Genomic DNA, 21,555 nt, shown 5'->3' with positions numbered 1-21,555 from the left:
GTAATAGAGTTGTCTGGTTTAAAATGTAATCTAATTTATCTCTTTTCTCTTCATCCCTCTCTCTCTCTCTCTTTCTCTCTCCCCCTCCCCTGTCTCTCTCTCTTTTCTGTTCATCCCTCTCTCTCTCTCTCTCCCTCCCTCTCTCCAGCTGATTCTCTAGGCCCTATCCATCCACCCCTGTAGGATCTAGTTGTGTTTGACCTGACCATGAGTGTGGTAGCTGTCTCCCCAATGGCCAGTGAGGCCTGCTCCCCCATGATTACCTCCGTCACCCCCACACTGGACCCCAACCTGACCCCCACCCCCAGCCCCAGGGGTGATGAGGAGGAGGAAGAGACCCCCACAAACCCGGGCCCCAGCGGGGGCAGCCTCCCTGGGTATGGCCTGGCCATGCAGAGGGACCCCGCCCGGAGGAACCAGAAGCCCCCTCCCTTGCACACAGGGGCAGACTGGAAGGTGGTCCTCCACCTGCCGGAGATCGAGACGTGGCTGAGGGCGACCACTGACAGGGTCCGAGACCTCACACACTCTGTACACCTGGATGATCTCAACAAACATGTGGACGTGCATCTGGTACAGCTCAAGGTAAGAGGAGGGAACACACACACACACACACACACACACACACACACACACACACACACACAGGCTGGATATATTGATTCAATACCCTTCTCCCCTAAGTGTGCTCACTCCCCCTCATAGATAGATAGTAAAAGCATTGGGATGATGTTAGCCTGGGCTAGAGGGAGTTTCCACAGAATGACTGAGCATGCACCAATCCATTCCTCTTAACTGTGTAAGGGAGAGTGAGGCCCATGGCCTTAGTCTCTGTAGGTGGAAGATGTGATTATCTGTTGTGAGCTAGCTAGCTGTACCATACCAGACACACACACAGGGGGCAGAGACAAGATTGACTGAGGCTCCCTAAAGAACCTCCTCTCCTCTCCTCTCCTCTCCTCTCCTCTCCTCTCCTCTCCTCTCCTCTCCTCTCCTCTCCTCTGCTCTGCTCTACCCTCCTCTCCTCTCCTCTCCTCTCCTCTCCTCTCCTCTCCTCTCCTCTCCTCTTCTCTCCTCTCTTCTTTTCTCCTCTCTTCTTCTCTCCTCTCTTCTTCTCTCCTCTCCTCTCCTCTCCTCTCCTCTCCTCTGCTCTGCTCTACCCTCCTCTCCTCTCCTCTCCTCTCCTCTTCTCTCCTCTCTTCTTTTCTCCTCTCTTCTTCTCTCCTCTCTTCTTCTCTCCTCTCCTCTCCTCTCCTCTCCTCTACTCTCCACTACTCTCCTCTCTTCTTCTTTCCTCTCTTCTTCTCTCCTCTCCTCTCCCCTCCTCTACTAGACGAGCTAATCAATCAGCGTTTACAATCTTATTGGATTCTGGACTCAACTCTCCGCCCACTAATTAAAACAGGAAATGGATGCTTAGATGCTTAGATACAGAATGATGATTAGTCTAGCTGCAGTCAGAGCCCCAGAGAGTCATTGAGGATGGTGTGGTATTATGGAGTCAGAGCCCTAGAGAGTCACTGAGGATGGTGTGGTATTCTGGAGTCAGAGCCCTAGAGAGTCATTGAGGATGATGTGGTATTATGGAATCAGAGCCCTAGAGAGTCACTGAGGATGATGTGGTATTCTGGAGTCAGAGCCCTAGAGAGTCATTGAGGATGATGTGGTATTATGGAGTCAGAGCCCTAGCGAGTCACTGAGGATGGTGTGGTATTATGGAGTCAGAGCCCTAGAGAGTCATTGAGGATGGTGTGGTATTATGGAGTCAGAGCCCTAGAGAGTCATTGAGGATGGTGTGGTATCAGGGGAGGCTGGTGCAGGTAGAAATGGTATCAAACATGAGCCTCCCCTGTTTGGTATTCTGGAGAGGAAGAATGTGTTTTGAGAGAGAGCTAGGATTTGGGTTTGTGGTGTTAGGCTCAGTGCTGTCTTTGTAAAACACAGCTGACCTTTGGATTCAATGCTGTAAAAGTGAGACTTATCTCCAAAATTCAACTGTCAGAAAATCTCTTTTCTCTCGAGAAATAGACTCTGTGTATACTTTGACACATGCTCCTGTAACTACTGTACACCCAGAACCCCTGTCTGTCTGTCTGCCTGTCTGCCTGTCTGCCTGTCTGCCTGCTTGCCCGACAAACAGACTGACTGACTGACTGACTGACAGACAGTGTTGAGCTGTGCTCTATGAGATATCAGGTTTGTCATCTCCATCTGATACAGTGCTGCTTTGTAAGCCTCTACAATAATTCACCATTCATCACTGTGATGATGTCATATGATGATGTCACATCATCGGTGGCGGTCGGACGGAGGAAATGACTTCTCTCTTTCATTGTCCTTCCTTCATCATCTTTCCTGTTATTCGTCCTTCTCTTCTCTTTCTTATCTTCTTTCTTCTCTTCTTTCACATCATGGGTGGCAGTAACAGGAGGAAATTACTGTCTTTCATTATCTTTCCTCTCCTTCATCCTTCTCTTCTTTCTCATCTCCTTTCCTCTCATGATCACATGTGAGCATCTTCAGACTGGCCCCCTGCGTACTGAGACTGGATCTGAAGGGAAGGATTGTATGAACAGAGCAGAAACAAAGTGAATTAATGTCAAGTCCTGTAGAAAAGAGGCCTAATAATGTGTTTTCATGAATTCTTAGGAAGCAGCTGTTTCCTGATTCTGTTTTACACGTTTATGTGAAAATAACCTGGAGCATGAAGCTAAGATAGTGTAGATTGTGATTGCATAACTTTAGATTGCATAACATAAGTTTTCACAATACACTCTTTATTGCCATAACAAATGACATTGATAGAATTCATGGTGAGAGCATTTCCTCAGTGTTATACTGTTATAATGGATACTGAAGTCAGAGGTGGTGGATCTACTTTTTAAAGAGGATTTGCTTAAGTCAGCCTGCATGTGCTCTTAGGACAGTGTTCCTCGCATGAACGACCACACAGCCAGTGGAATGAACATGCATTATTTCAGTTTCCACTTCCCAGTGCTGTGAACCAGGGGAGGCTGTTGAAGGTAGAAATCGGAGGATAGGCTCATTGTAATGCATGGAATGGAATGAGAAATGGGATCAAACACGTGTTCCTCACTCCATTCCGTGCATTACAATGAGCCCGTCCTCTGATCTCTACCTCCACCAGCCTCCCCTGCTATGAACCCTTCACAGGCCTGGGTTGTATCATGCTGCTTAACACAAATGACCCAAGTGTGCTGACTGGCATGGAACGTTAGCTTTTATAGATACAGTTTGTCTTAGAATATTAGTTTTCTGAGAGCATACAGAGTGTCCATTGTAAACATACATGCCGTGTTTGTGAGCAGTCTAAATGTAGCGGTTGCTGTGTCTATTTGATACTTCAGCCTCATTATCATGGTAGAAACACTGCATTAGACCTCCTCTGTATGTCCCCTGAGGCTGTGTGAGGGCTGATACAGGCTGATGAAGCCGCCCTGCTGAGAATCCACTCCTCCACACACACACACACACACACACACACACACACACACACACACACACACACACACACACACACACACACACACACACACACCACACACACACACACACACACACACACACACACACACACACCGCACGCACGCACGCACTACAGAGAGATGCTCCCTCTTATTACTGTGCCTTTATAATGTGGACTGACTGGGGACCAGCACAGAGTCCCTTCAAAACACTCTAATGTATGACATAGAGAGATGCACACACACACACACACACACACACACACACACACACACACACACACACACACAAACACACAAACACAAGAGTCACAACATCAGTTATTATAGGATGAAAGTTAACTTGGTAACCCATTCTGGAGCAGTGACAGGGAAAACGGGGCTCCCTGAAAACTGTGATGCTGAATAATACATTAATAATAATAATGCATTCTCCCTGTTACATAAACCTGTTATTCTGCCACTTTGCTTAACTGAAACCCAGAGAGAACGATGCGGTGGGAACACTTTTAGACGCTCTCACTCAGCCACAGCAGGACATGTCATGTAGACTTTCACCTCAGAGGCTGAATATTATTATTCTGCCTCCTTCCCCTAACTAAGACCCAGAGAGATGTTGATGCTAATGAGGATTCATTAGACATTGGCTCCAGAAGTTGAGAAGTTCCTGGTTATCCATCCAGATGGCGTCGATGCTGGGAAGATGCCGGGATTCTCCTGGTAACGAGTTCTAATGAGATCAACACTGAGTCCCTTCAAAACACTGTCACACAATCACAGCAGGAAATAACACTTAGGTAACACACTTAGGTAACACACTTAGGTACGTAAAAAACAGTGTTAGCGTAAACGCGGGCGCTGGGGAGGACGCTGGCGGTGGCGCAAGGGTGTGTGTGTGAAACCTTAGTGCTAATATCAAGGCCAGAATTCTCTCAGCGCACCTGACGGCACTTGACCTGCTCATTGTCATGAACACGCCTCTATTTACCGCAACTCCGCCCTCCAACCAGACGAGACAGCGCTCCAGCACAAAGGTGTTTTCACACAAATTGACAATACACGCCTACGTTTCGACTTTCTGCGTCTATTTTTTTCGCTGGCTGAAAATAGAGCCCTTAGATGTCTGCCTCAGAAGTTGAGGAAGAGCATGTTATCCTGCCTGAGAGCATCACGGCTGCGACACTGTGATGCTGCTGCTAGTCCCTGTTGTTGTGGGTCTTTTTATAGCGTTCCCTGCTCCGGCAGCGCTCCCATCAGTCTGCTCAGTGTCTCTGGGTGGAGGCTCTGAATAAAACATGGCAGACGCTGAGGCCGGGGCGTGCGGCGTGTCGGGAGAGAGAGTGTTGTTTCCTGTTTCCTGCTCTCTCTCTCTCTCTCTCTCTCTCTCTCTCTCTCTCTCTCTCCAGGCTGAGTCACTCCCTGTAAACACTCTGCAGCATCATCTCACCTCTCAGAGCTCTCTCTCTCTCTCTCTCACACACACACACACACACACATGCGCACGCAAACACACACTTACACACAGACACAAACGCACGCACAAACACGCGCGCGTGCGCGCACACACACACACACACACACACACACACACACACACACACACACACACACACAGTGCCACATCCTCTCACATCTCCTAGGGTCACCTCTGGTTACTGGCAGGCTAGGAAGGCTACCAGAGAGAGGAGGTAATAATAGCCTTATCTTGTTAGCGCAGCAGCAGCAGTGTTCAGTATACAGCTACTATGTGTTCCAGGGGAGGTACTGATTGGAGGACGGGCTCATTGTAATGCATGGCATGGATTTAGGATAATAGTAGCTTCCCCAACAGTGACTACTGCAGCCACACAGGGCTGTGATGAGGTTATCGGGACAGGGACCAGAGCATGTAAGCAGAGTTGAGCGGGGCGCAAAAACTCAGGTCACCAGTGTGTGTGTCGTCTTTATTGCACGAGGCAGTCAGACTAGCAGTCCCTCAGACTCTGTATAGTAGACTATCAGGGGAGGCTGGTGGAGGAAGAAATCGGAGTCTTGAATGCGTGTTTGGTACCATGATCGGAATGTGTGTTTGGTACCATTCCTCATTCCGTTCCATCCATCACAATGAGCCCGTCCTCCGATTTCTACCTCCAACAGCCTCCACTGGTCCCTAGACATCACCCATTACACAGCCTGCCCCCCCCCCCCCCCCACAGACCCCTCCTCTCTCCAGATGCCAGCTGTGTATTGTGAGTGTGGTGACTCATACCCATGTGAACATCATGTGACCTCCTGGACCAAGCTGTGGTTCTGAGGCCTGACTGATGTCTTTGTGTCGTGGGTCGGCTGGCGGGTGGGCTGGCGGGTGGGCCGGCTGGGTTCCCTGGAGACAGTGGCTCAGGTGGGCTGACGTAGAGCCAGGGTTCTGCTGGTGCTGTGACATTGTCTTTGTCAGAGCGCTGCTATCAGCCAGACACCCTCTGTCTCTCCTAACAAGAGGAGGACGGCCCGACTGCTCTCCCAGGTGTCTGCCTGTCTGCCTGTCTGCCTGTCTGTCTGTCTGTCTGTCTGTCTGTCTGTCTGTCTGCCTGCCTGTGTGTCTGTCTGTCTGTCTGTCTGCCAACGGACCTGGACCCTGTTGAACTGTTGATGAGCACCAGGGGAGGCTGGTGGAGGTAGAAAATCAGAGGATGGGCTCATTGTAATGCATGGAACGGAATGAAACCAGATGTGTTTAATACCGTTCCTCATTCCGTTCCATGCATTACACTGAGCCTGTCCTCCGATTTCTACCTCCACTAGCCTCCCGTGGTTCTCATCAACAGACAGACACTGCTAGAGGGCACCTTCAATGGTGCAACTAGTATGCTTTTATGTAGATTGAGATAATATTCAACACTTATGATTTATCTGAGTATTGTGTTTATATTTTAGATTGAGGCTAAGAATATTTATGATTTGTTGTTGTGGCAATGATCAATTATGCATTTCTCTTCAGTCGTCTGTCCTCTGTTATATAATGTCTTTCTCTCTTTCTCTCTCTCTTTCTTTCCTCCTCTCCTCTCTTATGTCCCCCCTCTTCTTTTCTCAGCTGTTACGGGGATGACGCATATTATTGCATCTGCCAATCCTGGTATTCTCCCCATACTGTATGTTTCCTCTTTCAAATCCCCTAATCTACCCCCCAGTCTCAATCTACCCCCTTGTCTCAATCTAACCCCCTGTCTCAATCTACCCCCTTGTCTCAATCTACCCCCTTGTCTCAATCTAACCCCCTGTCTCTACATTTCTACCTCCAGCAGCCTCCCCTGGTGTAAATGGTGTCCTGTGTAATGATGACCTACCCTCCCTAACATGACTGCTCTGTTTACATCAGTGCTGATAAAGGAATAACTAGACTCAAGGCAAGCTTCATCTGGTCTATTCACTGGCCTAGCCTGCCATCTAGTGGAGACTGACAGACAAGCAGCTACAACGGAATGATGACTTCTGGGAGTGAAGCATTACATGGCACTAAAGACAGTGGCAACTGGCACAGCCCGGCCTGATTAAATTAGAAAACTTTTGTCTGACATTCAAGCTTTGAAACTCAATCATGACTATTCAACTGAATAAATACAGACTGATAGATACAAACTGTTGATCCTGATTGAATTGACTGGGTTGTGTCCTATTGTAGATCGTGAGACCCTTATGATTAGTGCTACCATAGATGACTAGTCCAATGCCCCTTGGGAGGCTGGCTGGAGGCAGAAATCAGAGGACGGGCTCATTGTCAAACACACGTGTTTGATACCATTCCTCATTCCATTCCATGCATTACAATGAGCCTCCGATTTCTACCTCCACCAGCCTCCTTCTTTAGTATCAGAACTCTTCTCTCTTATGTCCAGTTGGTCTCCAGTGTTTAGTTTTCTGTTTGACCATTCAGTCTGATTTGTAGCTGTAGCATCTCCATCCCCTGGAGCCTACAACCCCCCCCCCACCCACACCCTCCCCCCCACCCACACCCTCTCCCCGTCTCATGTCTATTTATAGTATTCCTGCAGCCCTGTGTCTTAGTCCTGACCTTGTCATTGTTACAGGACGGAGTTATTCAATTACAACCGATGGAACACAGAACCCTCCCTGCGCTTCTATCACTAGATACTGAGAGGATCCAGAGTGTTCCAGAGTGTTCTAGACTCAGAGATGGAGTGTCCATTCAATCTGAGATAGAAAATAATTGATTGATAATTGATTAATCAGGAGGTTACAAAGGTATGAGGTTACTCAAATAACTTTACTATCACAGTCTCTGTGTAGATAAACTGTCTCTGTGTAGATAGACTATCCCTGTGTAGATAGACTGTCTCTGTGTAGATAGACTGTCTCTGTGTAGATAGACTGTCCCTGTGTAGATAGACTGTCTCTGTGTAGATAGACTGTCCCTGTGTAGATAGACTGTCCCTGTGTAGATAGACTGTCTCTGTGTAGACAGACTGTCTCTGTGTAGACAGACTGTCCCTGTGTAGATAAACTGTCTCTGTGTAGATAGACTGTCCCTGTGTAGATAGACTGTCCCTGTGTAGATAGACTGTCCCTGTGTAGATAGACTGTCCCTGTGTAGACCCTGTCCCTGTGTAGACCCTGTCCCTGTGTAGATAGACTGTCTCTGTGTAGACAGACTGTCTCTGTGTAGATAGACTGTCCCTGTGTAGACCCTGTCCCTGTGTAGACCCTGTCCCTGTGTAGATAGACTGTCTCTGTGTAGATAGAGTGTCCCTGTCCCGGTTGTGCAGTAGCCAGACAACAGCATGTAGCAGCTGGCTGTAGAATGTAGAGAGAGCTGGGAGCTGGCCTGGCCTGGCCTGGGTGGGTGGTAGGGGTGGCAGTGTGAAGACACACACACACACACACACACACACACACACACACACACACACACACACACACACACTCACTCACAGTTACCTAATGAATAATGTGATCACACCCACCCTAATACACACACACACAGGCATGCACCCATGCTTGACACACACACACACACACACACACACGCGCGCAGACAGCCGTCTCTCTGGATGAAGTTCAAACTCCCACAGCTTTATTTATACATGTCCTCAGTACCAGTGCTGAATGCTCTAGGCTGTTGAGGCTGGGGAGGGTATGGTGGCTGGGGAGGGTCTTGTGGCTCGCAGCTGTTTGGATACATTTCATTCTTGTGATGTAATCCCAGTGTCGCCTAGAATCTCAGGAATTCAGCCTTCTCATGTGCCACTGGACTCTGGTCTGTATCTGGCTGGGGGGGGGGGCTTGGGGAGGGCTAGGGGGGACAGGGTGAAAGCTGGGGAGAGCAGGGGGGGCATGTGCCACCTCTACAGTAGTAATCCCAAGACCCTCAGGGGGCCACCTAACAGCGTGTCCTAGAAGTGTGGCTTCATGCTGCATGCTTCCCCTACCCCACCAGAGACAACAGACAACATGTAAGGTCATACACTGTTAGGTCAAGTGCAGGCTCCATGCTCTCTAGGTAATGATACACACACTCACGCGCGCCCACACACACACACACACACACACACACACACACACACACACACACACACACACACACACACAATGCTTTTGGCTCTGATAGCTAAACTTAATGCGACAACATAATCTTCAAAGACGTGGTATCTCCAGCGGATCTTCAAAGATATCCACAAGATGTTTTCACACATAAATCCACATGCAGAATGAGGCAGGATCAGCCCTGCAGTTATGTATTCTCTCGCCTCAAAGTCGCAAAACAAAGTAAACTACATTCATCATGAGTGATTTAACCAACAAGGACAAGAATCAAAGCTCATTAGGAGCTCCTGTCTCCTGAGGGAGAAGTCCTTGACCCCCCCCGCTACCCCCCTACAGCACCTTGTCTCCCCCGTCTCCCCCCTCTCCCACTGTCCCCTGCAGCAGCTGCCCCCTGGCTAGGCTGGGCTAGGGAGAGGGATGGGAGGGCGGTGAGGTTGAATCCCAAAATAGCCCCCCTTCTGTTGTCAGGGAGCCCCTCCTCCCCCCTGCGAGAGAGAAGCAGGTCAGACGCTGACAGACTCTCACACCAACACTACTGCTATGCTCAACATGGGAGAGCGGCTCTGAGACTCGCTCTCTACAGGACGACAGAACACAACAACCACAACGCTCTCTAGCTTGGCTTTGTTGGTGATCAACTCCGCTGTTACAGAATATTCTGGAAGATATCTCCCGTCTGTGTGACAAAGGTAAGACGGAGACTCTAGTGTGAGATTGGGACCGTGTTTGAAGGAATGTGGTCTGCAGGGTTTGTCACATGGTTTGTGAATAGGACTAGTTTCAACGTTAGGACAGTGTTTGATACAGAACGGGCAACGTTTTAAATACGGTTACGGTTCTCACAGATATTCATTGCAATGGACTTTATTCTAGTGATCACAAGTGTGTGTGCGTGCGTGCCTGTATGTTTTACTGTGCGTGTGTGTGTGTGTGTGTGTGCGTGCCTGTGTGTGTGTGTGTGTGTGTGTGTGTGTGCACATGTGTGTGTGCACATGTGTGTGTGTGTGTGTGTGTGTGTGCGTGTGTGTGTGTGTGCATGTGCGCGTGTGCGTGTGTGTGTGTGCGTCTGTGTGTGTGTGTGTGTGTGTGTGTGCGTGTTGCGTCATCAAAGCCGGTCATGACCATGTTGTTTAGTGACAGCTATAGTCATACTCAGAGCGGTACAGTGGTTAAATGTCATGAATGTCTTAAGTTGCTTCACTCACTAAAGAGTCTATAGGGTATCACTGTTGAAGTTCTGTCTTTAATGCTAACCACAGTCTATAGGATGTCACTGCTACAGGTATGTCTGTCATGGCTGTGTTGAGTCTGTGTCCTCTGAGGAGATCAGACAGGTATTGAAGCAACATGACAAATTGAATTGGATTTGTCTGTCTCTCTATGATGTATGGTGATACAGGACAATATTGATAGTAGAATATTGAAATAGAATGGGTTGCTGTTGAATCAACTACCCCAGAGTACATTCATTTTCCATTCCCCATTCATTCTCTCTCTACATCAGGGGAGGCTGGTGGAGGTAGAAATCGGAGGACAGGCTCATTGTAATGAATGAAATGGAATGAGGAATGGGATCAAACATACTATTCCATGCATAACCATGGAATAACCATGCATAACCTCCAATTTCTACCTCCACCAACCTCACCTGGACTGCATAACCACATGGTGACAAGTAGCTGAGTAAAAGGCTGCATCAGGTATTGCGCGGTAATCATGTACTGAGGGAAACTACTGTTGACTGAGCTCCCGGGGAAAGCATCAACTTTATTTGGATCTACATCTACAGTAGGCCTGTTCCCCTGTGCCCTGGTCCTGTCCTGTACAGTACAGTAGCTTCATCCTGATTTGTATCTACCAGGGGAGGCTGGTGGAGGTAGAAATTGGAGGACGGGGACATTGTGAGGCATGGAATTGAATGAGGAATGGTATCAAACACCAGCCTCCCCTGATATCTACAGATTCTAGTCCCCTGTGATCAGGGACAGTGTACAGTAGGGTGTGTTTATTTTGGAGGCAGTTGATGGCGGCAGGACGTTGGTCGTGATGATGGCGGCGAGGGGGGACGGGGGGACAGGGGGACGAGGTGTTTGACCTACATGCCGTGTTATTTTGAGAGTCAGGAAGCACCGTGCCAACTTACCTCTGGAATGCACACACACACACACACACACACACACACACACACACACACACACACACACACACACACACCAGAGCTGTTCTGTTGTTGACAGGTTGTTATGGCGACCCTCTAGCAGCTGCGTTACAGAGCAGGAGTAGATGAGAGGTGTGTGTGTGTGTGTGTGTGTGTGTGTGTGTGTGTGTGTGTGTGTGTGTTCTGATGTTGGTTGTTATTCTGGTAAATGATGTTGTGATATTGTGACTCATTATGAAACCAGTATACAGTAACATTGCCAGTCAGTGATATTACATGGCCCTTGGTCTATGCAGCACTATTAGTAGCTCCATCTACACCAGGCAGACCGTTATGCAATCTTACACCTCACATGCAGGCCGACTGTATTTAACGGACTGTATTATAATTTGAAAAGTCCTAAAAGCCCTTCAAACACTTATGTAAACAACTCTGAGGGTAGGAAAAGTCTGTGGTGGTGGTGGGGGGGAGGGGTTATCTGTCTAAACAGGAGAGCAGCTGATGCTTACACTGTCCCCCAGCCTCACCTCCAGGGTGGAGGGGAGGGGGGAGGGGGGAGGGGGGAGGTGGGAGGGAGGGAGAAGTCACTGAGGGTCTGAATGACTGACTGAACATGTGTAGTTAAACGTGGGGAGTCATAGTCACTAAAAACACTGGAACATCTGCATAACATCAGTGGAGGGAATTCTCTATAAAGCTACTTGTAGATGGTGTATCAGCTGAAGTGAAGTGTGTCCTTATTTACTCCAGGGGAGGGCTGGTGGAGGCAGAAATCAAAGGACGGGCTCATTGTAATGCATTACACAGTGAGCCCGTCCTCCGGGTTCTGCCTCCACCAGCCTCCGATGATTCACTCCTGCTCATGTATTTAAAAGCGGTGGATGTGATTGCTGTAAGGCCCAGTAGGGGTTGGTGCACCAAGCAGGGGGTAGAGTTGACACTTCCCACCAGCTCACACCTGTTCATATCACCTAAGACCATGAGGGGACGTCCCAGGACCCCCTGTGGCTGACATGAGTTGCTGAGGGTATGAATATGAACTATGGATATCATAGTTGAATAGATAGAATAAATTAATACAGTAATACATAAATGAATGAATGAATACAGTGATTGAATAAATTAAGGAAAAATGTAATGACTGACTGACTGACTGACTGACTGACTGACTGACTGACTGACTGACTGACTGACTGACTGACTGACTGACTGACTGACTGACTGAATGTGTGAACTGGTGCACACTCCAGTGAGAAGGGAAGAAGGTTGTTCACCTTAGGTATATCCCTTTAAACAGGAAGTAGGAACAGGAAGTGGCTATGTGGGATCATGACTCAGGTATTTTCAGCAGCAGTCAGCACAGAAACAGCCAGAGGAGAGGATGGTTTTAAACACAGGAGCCTGCCTGTCTGTCTGTCTGTCTGTCTGCCTGTCTGTCTCTGGTTTTACAGGCCCTGAAATTAGTCCTTTAATATTAAACCAGTCCTACATGTGTGTGTCTGGATTAAGACTGCAGCCATGGTGACAGAGAGGGTTAGATACTTATATCCTGTTACTGACAGAAAGACCACACACACACACACACACACACACACACACACACACACACACACACACACACACACACACACACACACACACACACACACACACACACACACACACACACACACACACACACACACACAGTCCATATTAGCCAGGGAGTCAGTGGACAGATATGCTGTCAGAACAGACCATATGTGTCTGGGTTTCATCTTCATCACATATCAGATATCATGGCCTCAGCCAAGGCAGGTTTGAGGACAGAGGGAAGAACTTTGGTAATAAGTGAGAGAGCCCAAGTACAGTATTTCACATTGATGTTGTAGTTCACCACCCTCCACAAGGTTGTGTTCAGTGCATTAGTCATGGTGAGAACTGTCCAGTGTTTTTGCAAGTAGGATTTATTAATGATTCTAGAAAATAGCACAGCTTGTCCAAAGGAACAACTCTTTCTACTACTGTAAGCGCTGTGGTGAATTAGCCTAAACCTAGACTACCCTTGAGATATATGGGGTTTCGCAGGTTTATAGAGTACCACTGAGCATGGTACATTCTAAATGGCTGATGAGAACATATTATGCTTATCCTGTCTCTAGTCAATGTACTATACAGAGCAGGGGTTTGGTATCTGCTGTATGTCAAGCACTTCTCCTAGCTATAGTCACTGTACTGGGTTTGGTCTGACAGCTCTGGTCAGCAGCTGTGTGTGTGCGTGCATGCATGTGTGTGTGTGTGTGTGTGTGTGTGTCTGTGTGTGTCTGTGTGTGTGGGGGGGTGGGGGTGGGGACTGGCTGGGTGGGGGCAGGGGGGGCTCAGTTGTCGTGGCGCCCAAACCAGTTATGACCAGTCCAGACGTGCTGTGTCACTGATACAGTAATGTTCTCACTCTGCCCTCCCGTACCCCTCATGAATGCGCCCACCTCGGAACTTCTTAACATCCTGCAGCCTCCTGTCCAACCGTTCACTACGTGACCCAGCAGATTAGAGCCCCGCTGACACAGAGGCATCTCCCCTTACAGTACATTACCGCTATTTTACTGTTACTGTTGTCTGTGCTGGGACAGGGCATACCGCTAAACCTTGTACCTGCAACAGACCTAGTCATGTCACTGTTCAATCATGTTACGAAAAGAACAAACTCAGACCAAAATGTTTGAATGATAAATAAAGACTAAAACTCCTTTGCTGCCAACGTGAATTTACAGTAAAGAACATCTGAGTCCGATATGTGCTCTTTTGGAACATTCTAATGAGGAGTTGACGACATGATAATTAAATGATTTGTATTGACGGGACGAAAATAGCTGTCACCCTGGCCACGACCCACCTGGACCCCTGCCTGGACCCCAGGTGGACCCCAGATGGACCCTCAGCAGGTCAGAGCCGGTTTGGTAACCATGACTGTACTGTAAATACAGTAAATCCACTGACCTTATATCAAGTGTCACAGCCCTGTTAATGCTGCGCTATGTCCTGTGCATACACACACACACACGCACACGCACACACGCACACGCACACGCACACACACACACACACACACACACACACACACACACACACACACACACACACACACACACACACACACACACACACACACATACACACGCACACTCATATGAATGCTGGCTATGTCCGTGCAAATGCCCTCTCTTTGAATTCTCTCGTAACCCCATACTCTCATAGCACTGTGTCACGGTCTGTTCTGTAGTATAAGGAAATCCACTGGCCTCACATGGCAGTAACTCTGTGGCATACTGTGTGTGTGTGTGTGTGTGTGTGTGTGTGTGTGTGTGTGTGTGTGTGTGTGTGTGTGCGCGCACGTGTGTGAGTACACTACTGAATATAGCATGCCAGTATATACAATGCCAGATATGTGAATGCTAGCAATGTCCATGTCACTTCCCTCTCTTTCAAGTCTGGAGCATAGATAGACCTGCTAGCATAGCATGTACAGCCCTATCCCAGCCATGTGAATGCTAGCTATGTCTGGAGCATAGATAGATCTGCTAGCATAGCATGTACAGCCCTATCCCAGCCATGTGAATGCTATGTTTGTACCCCTGGCGCCATGTTGTCAGTACCCCCGGGGGACACCTACTAGGGTCCTCTCTCTCTCTCCAGGAAATGGTTAGCATTGGCTAAGAGTCACATGTCTCTGTGGAAGAGGATGGTGACAGGCACACATCCAGGGAACAGGCCGAAGATGTCTATATCTTCAAGGCTATCTATATGTCTCTACATTGGTTAGGCTACTCTGGGCAGACTGTACCTACATTCTCCATGTGAAACTGACTCATATTTAAAGATGGAAGTATGATCTAATCTTCCCCAGTTAGTTCTGCTTTTTGCTGACACTCAGAATCCTGAGTTGTGTGTCAGTCTTCTGTGTGTTGCTGTCTCTCTCTGTTGGAATGTCAGGATATCGGTGAGTTGCTGTAATGATAACACAGCTTTAGATATTTGTTGGAAATTGTGTGTCTGGAAAGGAAACCACAGTATAATCTTCGTTGTGACTCTTGAAGAAAAGTGTGTTCGTAATATTAAACTACGTACTCTCCCCTGTGTGTGTCTGTGCTGTGTGTGTGTGTGTGTGTGTGTGTGTGCGTGCGTGCGCGCGCGCCTATGTGTGTGTGTAGGACATTTGCGAGGACATCTCGGACCATGTGGAGCAGATCCATGCGTTGCTGGAGACAGAGTTCTCCCTGAAGCTGCTGTCCTACTCCGTCAACATCATCGTAGACATCCGGACGGTCCAGCTGCTGTGGCACCAGCTCCGCGTGTCGGTCCTGGTTCTGAAGGAGAGGCTGCTGCAGGGTCTACAGGACTCCAACGGGAACTACACCAGACAGACAGACATCCTACAGGCCTTCTCACAGGACCACGACGAGGTTAGAGACTACACACACACACACACACACACACACACACACACACACACACACACACACCACAACCACACCAGACAGACAGACATCCTAAAGGCCTTCTCACAGGACCGTGGCGAGGTTAGAGACTACACACACACACACACACACACACACACACACACACACACACACACACACACTCATGCACACACGCACGCACAATCAGATAGACAGCCTTCAGCAGTGTAGTTATATACCACATGACTACCAACAACCCCAAGCCCCCTTACATGCTCTACAGACACAGCAGCACACCACTCTACTGCTGCCCATCCCTGTCTGTTACACAGAGATTTGACTTCACCTGGTGGAGAATATAGGAACTGTCAGCATGGGCTGGGCCTCTATTGAATATGATGTGCTGTAGTGTAATGTGTGCTGCTCTTACAGTTGCATATGTTTATGTTGGAAGTCACAAGGCTTAAAATGTCAATTAAGGCGTATTAGCTTGAATGTCGTGTCTCTGCCATTGAAATACAGTTAGAATACAAATACTATATGCAGTATATGTTTCTCTATGCTCTTACACCACACTAGTTTGCGAAAAGATACCTTACATAAACATATACCGTATATGTGACGTCTCTCTCTCTCCGTCTCCTCTCTCTCCGTTTTGCCTCCAGACTCGTCTCGACGCTCTGACTGAGGTGGATGACTGTGGTCAGCTGACCATCAAGTGCAGTCAGGACTACTTCTCACTGGACTGCGGCATCACGGCCTACGAGCTGAGCGACTACAGCCCCAGCGAGGACCTCGAGGGCCGGGGACCGGGCCAGGGGGGGCAGGGGGAGGCGCGGTGCTCTTACCCTGAGCTGGAGAGAGACTTCCCTGAGCTGATCCAGAGCGTGGACCTCCTCACCATCGCAGCCGAGAGCTTGTCCTCCAAACAGGGACTCAACCGGGGGGAGGAGCCGAGCACCTCTACGGAGAGACCCGGAGACACGCCCACTAACGCCGAGGAGGACATCTCCTCACCTGTACCCAGCATGCATTGCGACACGCCCCCGAGCGAGAGCTCGCAGTCCAAACGACCACTACAGGGTGTCGTCACTAATGAGGTAAGACTACGCCTCTGTCTGTGCCTGCCTGTCTGCCTGCCTGCCTGTCTGTCTGTCTGCCTGTCCGTCTGCCTTGTCTGCCTGTCCGTCTGCCTGCCTGCCTGCCTGCCTGCCTGCCTGCCTGTCTGCCTGCCTGCCTGTCTGTCTGTCTGCCTGTCCGTCTGCCTGTCGGTCTGCCTGCCTGCCTGCTTGTCTATCTGTCTGATGTTTTCATCGTTGTATATTGTTTTAATGTGTGTTTTGTCCTTATCCTTTTTATTGTGATGGTTTATGGGAAAAAACTATATTTGAAATATGCATTATCATAATCATTATTATTGTCATCATCCCAGGTGTCGCCCACCCAGCCGTCGCGGCCTAAGAGGGCCATGTACCTGGAGGGAGACCAAGACACAGGGGCCTTCCTCAGACGCTCCACCCTGCCCGCCTCTCTCCAGTTCCAGGCAGAGCTGAGCCGCAGCACCCCCTCCCTCCTGGACCCTCCAGACCGCTCCAAGTTCTGGCTGGAGCTGGAGGCCGTGTACCCTGGGAGCAGCTCCAACGCCTCCCAGTCCTACGAGAGCCTCCAGGCCATGAACAGCAGGAACCGGCTGGCCAGCAGGGAGGGGGGGTTCCAGAGGGCTGGGGGGGTCCACCCCAGGGCTGGGGCTGTGCCTGGAGGACCTCACCCTCTCCTGCAGAGGAGCTCTTCCGAGGCGGGTGGTCAGGCTCAGGGCTGCTTCCCCCAGGACCTCTCTCCCATCCCCGCCACCACCCTCCCCCGGCTCCTCTCAGACCCTGAGCACTCAGACAGCCCCTTGCCCTCTCCCCTGCGAGACCCCTCCGATCAGGAGAGTCACGACGAGGCGTCTAGCGATGACTCACGGCCCCCAGCTAAAGCAGCCGTGTGGATCATCCAGCGTCAGGGGGGGGGGTCCCAGCCCAACCGCCAGCCCCCCCACCCTGCAGCCGGGGCCAGTCCTGAGGTGGACAGGGTCAGGGATCTCTGGTACGGTTCAGAGGAGTTCCTGGCCCTCCCTTCCCAGCTGAAGAAGACAGAGATGCTGGCCATGAAGCTAGAGAGTCTGGCCCAGGCACTGCCCAAGAGAAGCAGCCTGGGCCTGGGGCTGGGGCTGGGGCTGGGCCGCGAAGCCCTTCAGGACGTAGACGACTGGGAGCTGTCTGACTGGGAGGGGGGGGACGGGGGGGACGGGGGCGACGGAGCGGACTCTGGAGACGGAGCCCCCCCTCTACTCCCCGCCCACCTCCCCTACAAGAAGCCCTTCCTGGTGGGGCGTTTCTCTCCCACCTCCTCCAGTGACATGGCCCCCTCCCTGGACGAGAGCATCGAATCTGGCCCCCTCAGTGACCTCCTGTCTGAGGACGAGGCGGGCTGGGGGGCTGCGGAGATCCGGAGGAGAGACAGGGACCGGGTCAGACCGCACCACCCCCCCACCACGGTGGCGGCCCCCCCCCAGATAGAGACCCAGTGTAAACCTCTGATCCAGCAGCTTCTGGAAGACATCCAGCACCAGCAGAATCACCCCGACATCTGGGCAAAGATAGAGGTGAGGACACTATATGTTTGATACCATTCCTCATTCTGTTACATGCATTTCAAAGAGCCCGTCCTCCGATGTCTACCTCCACCAGCCTCCCCTGATATGACTAATAGTGGTCTGGATTGGTTTACTTCAGTTGATCTATATGCACAGATTATCAAAAAAACACAAATCATAGAATTGAAATGAAACACACATGTAAAGGAAACCAAAAAATGATTGATTTAGAAACATCAACTATAATATCGAAAACACGAGTCAGAAATAGGCTGTGGGTTTGTTGTTGGCTCTGAAGAATCACTCTGGATGGATTCCATATCCCAAATGTAACGTAAACCGGAAAGTTTATTCATACTTACCCATAATTCAGTCAATACGGATCATTATGGGTTCAACACAAACGCAAAAGGTCAAATCTTAATTGACACATTCCATATTGATTGAGTGGATCATGAACGAATCAATCATTTAAGTCATTTATGATAATGTGGTATTAGTGCACACAACACATTGACAGATTTTCTCCAATGTCAAAGGGAAGCAGAGAATGAATTATGCCCTTGGTTTAGAAAATGTAGGCATTGGAGCCAATTGTTTTTTAAGGAAAATTCAGCCTATTGAGGTGAAATCTGCCTATTACAGTGAAATCAGCCTATTGCATTTAAATCAGCCTATTGCAGTAAAACAGAAAGCAAAATTCCATGTTCTATATGCACACAGGTTCTGAGCCAATTCTTATTTGTAGAGAGAACATTGTGTCTAGTTTATTACCATTTGTTGGAACATGAATTGTATTTTCTTTGTGACGAGAGTTCAATAGAAAAGGAAACAGAGAAGTAAGGTGATTTGAAAAAAGGAAAACAAGACAAGACAATAAGATGTGAAGTAATCAAACTTGACAACAACGCTCTAGACAGACACGCGCACGCACACTCACATACACACGCACGCACACTCACATACACACGCACGCACACTCACATACACACGCACGCACACTCACATACACACGCACGCACACTCACATACACACGCACGCACACTCACATACACACGCACGCACACTCACATACACACGCACACATGCACGCACACTCACATACACACGCACACATGCACGCACACTCACATACACACGCACACATGCACGCACACTCACATACACACGCACACATGCACGCACACTCACATACACACGCACACATGCACGCACACTCACATACACACGCACACATGCACGCACACTCACATACACACGCACACATGCACGCACACTCACATACACACGCACGCGCACTCACATACACACGCATGCATGCTCGCACACTCAGACACAAAGACCCTTCTAACAGGACCCAGTGCCCTGCCACCTCCCCCTCCCCCTTCCTCCTCCCCCCCTCCCCCCTCCCCCTCCCCCCCCTCCCCCCTCCCCCCCTCCCCCTGCCTCAGTCTAATTCCTCCCATCCAAGGATGTAATTAGACGATGAGGTGAGTAATTAACAGCATGTAATAGTGTGTGTGAAGGAGCTGCTAATTGATGGGTTGAAGAGAGAAGGAGAGAGAAAGAGAGAGAGAGAGAAAGAGAGAGAGTCAGACAGAGAGGCTCCTATTCACCATCAGTCTCCATGCTTCAACCCATGAGTGGCCCTCCACAGAGAGAGACAGCAGCCCCGTCCTAACATGATTCCTAGGCCCTTGTATAGGACACTAGAGTGGGGCTGGAGGGATGGAGATGGATGGCTATGATCAGCAGTATCTCATAAGCTAGATGTACGTGTTGCCATCTTGCTTGTTTTAGAGATCTTGAGTCGGGTATTGAGTCGGGTATTGAGTCGTGGCTCGGGGGTCAAATGTGTTCTAGATCAGAATTAATGACCCCCCCCCCCCCCCCCCCCCCACACACACACACACAAATATCTATTATGACATCACCTATTTGCCAGTTGTCCTGCAGCTCAGGTCAGTGATAGGAGGGTTGAACATGAGATGAACATAAACAAACACTAAAAAAACTAAACTTTCCACTGCCACTGTCCATAGGCGACGAGACTAGCTTAGCCAGGCTAATCCTGTCTCATCAACATTCTACCAGGGGAGGCTGGTGGAAGCAGGAATCGAAGGACAGGCTCATTGTAATACATGGAACAGAATGAGGGATGGTATCAAACACGCCTCTCCCCTGCATTCTACATTCTGCACAATATATGGTTGAAGATATATAGTATATTCCTTGTATACATGTTTGGTCCTTTCTCATATGCCTAGTATAGTAGTAATCCATAGTCATCATCAACATTCCCCACAATTGAATTGAAGGTTGAAAATTAGCAGAGGTTTCACACAACCACTGTTCTGCCATGGAAATGCACAGTGTGTTGGCCAGGCGAGCTATCCAGTATGTATCTGCACAACTCTGCCTGCCAGTCTGTGTGCGTGCGTGCGTGCGTGCGTGCGTGCGTGTGTGCGTGCGTGCGTGTGTGTGTGTGTGTGCGTGAGTGAGTAAGTGAGTCAGTTCCTCCATGTGTTCTGTGGGCGCGGTGCGATGGACCCAGTGGGCTGGTGAGGCCCCTTGGTGGCTGTGAGGAGAATGACGCCACAAGGCTGATTGTCTCTGCCCTCTCTGAGTAGAGAGATGGTGAGAGAAGTCGTAGACGTCTGTGGGTGTCAGGTACACTACTAGAGACAGGCCTTTATGCTGTTATTGTATGTGAAATTGGAGTACGTTTTCAGGCAAAAGTCGATAGATTTAGAATTGTAACAATGCCTCGTCTTCCAATCAGACGAGAGGAAACTGCTTTTAGAAGATGTTCTGCAGAAATAATCGAAGCCGTGCGAAAATCCAGAGGCAGACGTCAGAGGACGGGCTCATTGTAATGCACGAAAAGAAATGAGGAATGGTATCAAACACAATGAGCCTGTCCTCCGATTTCTACCTCCACCAGCCTCCCCTGCTGAAGGCAGCCAGGCTGAGGAGGAGGAGGAGGCTGTGGGTCTGAAGCGTGGAGGCTTGGCGCCCAGAGATGATGCGTGTCACAGGGGGAGGTGATTGATGACATTAGCATGTGGGGCCCCTGGAGATGACTTCATCCTCATGGTAACAGACAGCTGGCAGCTGAAGGTCCACCGGGGGCCGTCTCAGGGGCCTAGTCAAGTGTGACGCTACAGCCCTGCTCTCCCTCTCATCCCTCGCTCTCTCTCTCTCTCTCTTTCTCTCTCTCTCTCTCTCTCCGGTCTGTTTCTCTCTCTCTTCTCTCCATCTAGCCTCTCCCTCTGATCTCTCTCTCTCTCTCTCCGGTC

General features: G+C 49.5%; 1 protein-coding gene across 1 annotated transcript in view; it reads left to right on the top strand.

Moving 5' to 3' along the window:
• Positions 1 to 207: 207 nt before the first annotated feature.
• The window catches only part of akap6 (A kinase (PRKA) anchor protein 6), a gene marked incomplete at both ends in the record, with an annotated part of 100,764 nt that continues 79,416 nt past the window's right edge, over positions 208 to 21,555 (top strand). Inside the window, 4 exons of the mRNA XM_083684092.1 lie at positions 208 to 585; positions 15,369 to 15,620; positions 16,283 to 16,717; positions 17,050 to 18,264. Coding sequence (XP_083540218.1) covers positions 208 to 585; positions 15,369 to 15,620; positions 16,283 to 16,717; positions 17,050 to 18,264 — 2,280 coding nt within the window. The remainder of the gene's footprint in view (positions 586 to 15,368; positions 15,621 to 16,282; positions 16,718 to 17,049; positions 18,265 to 21,555) is intronic.

Source organism: Argentina silus (assembly GCF_951799395.1).
Source record: "Argentina silus genome assembly, chromosome: 13".
Lineage (NCBI taxonomy): Eukaryota > Metazoa > Chordata > Actinopteri > Argentiniformes > Argentinidae > Argentina > Argentina silus.
This window is presented reverse-complemented; position numbering and strand designations above follow the sequence as displayed.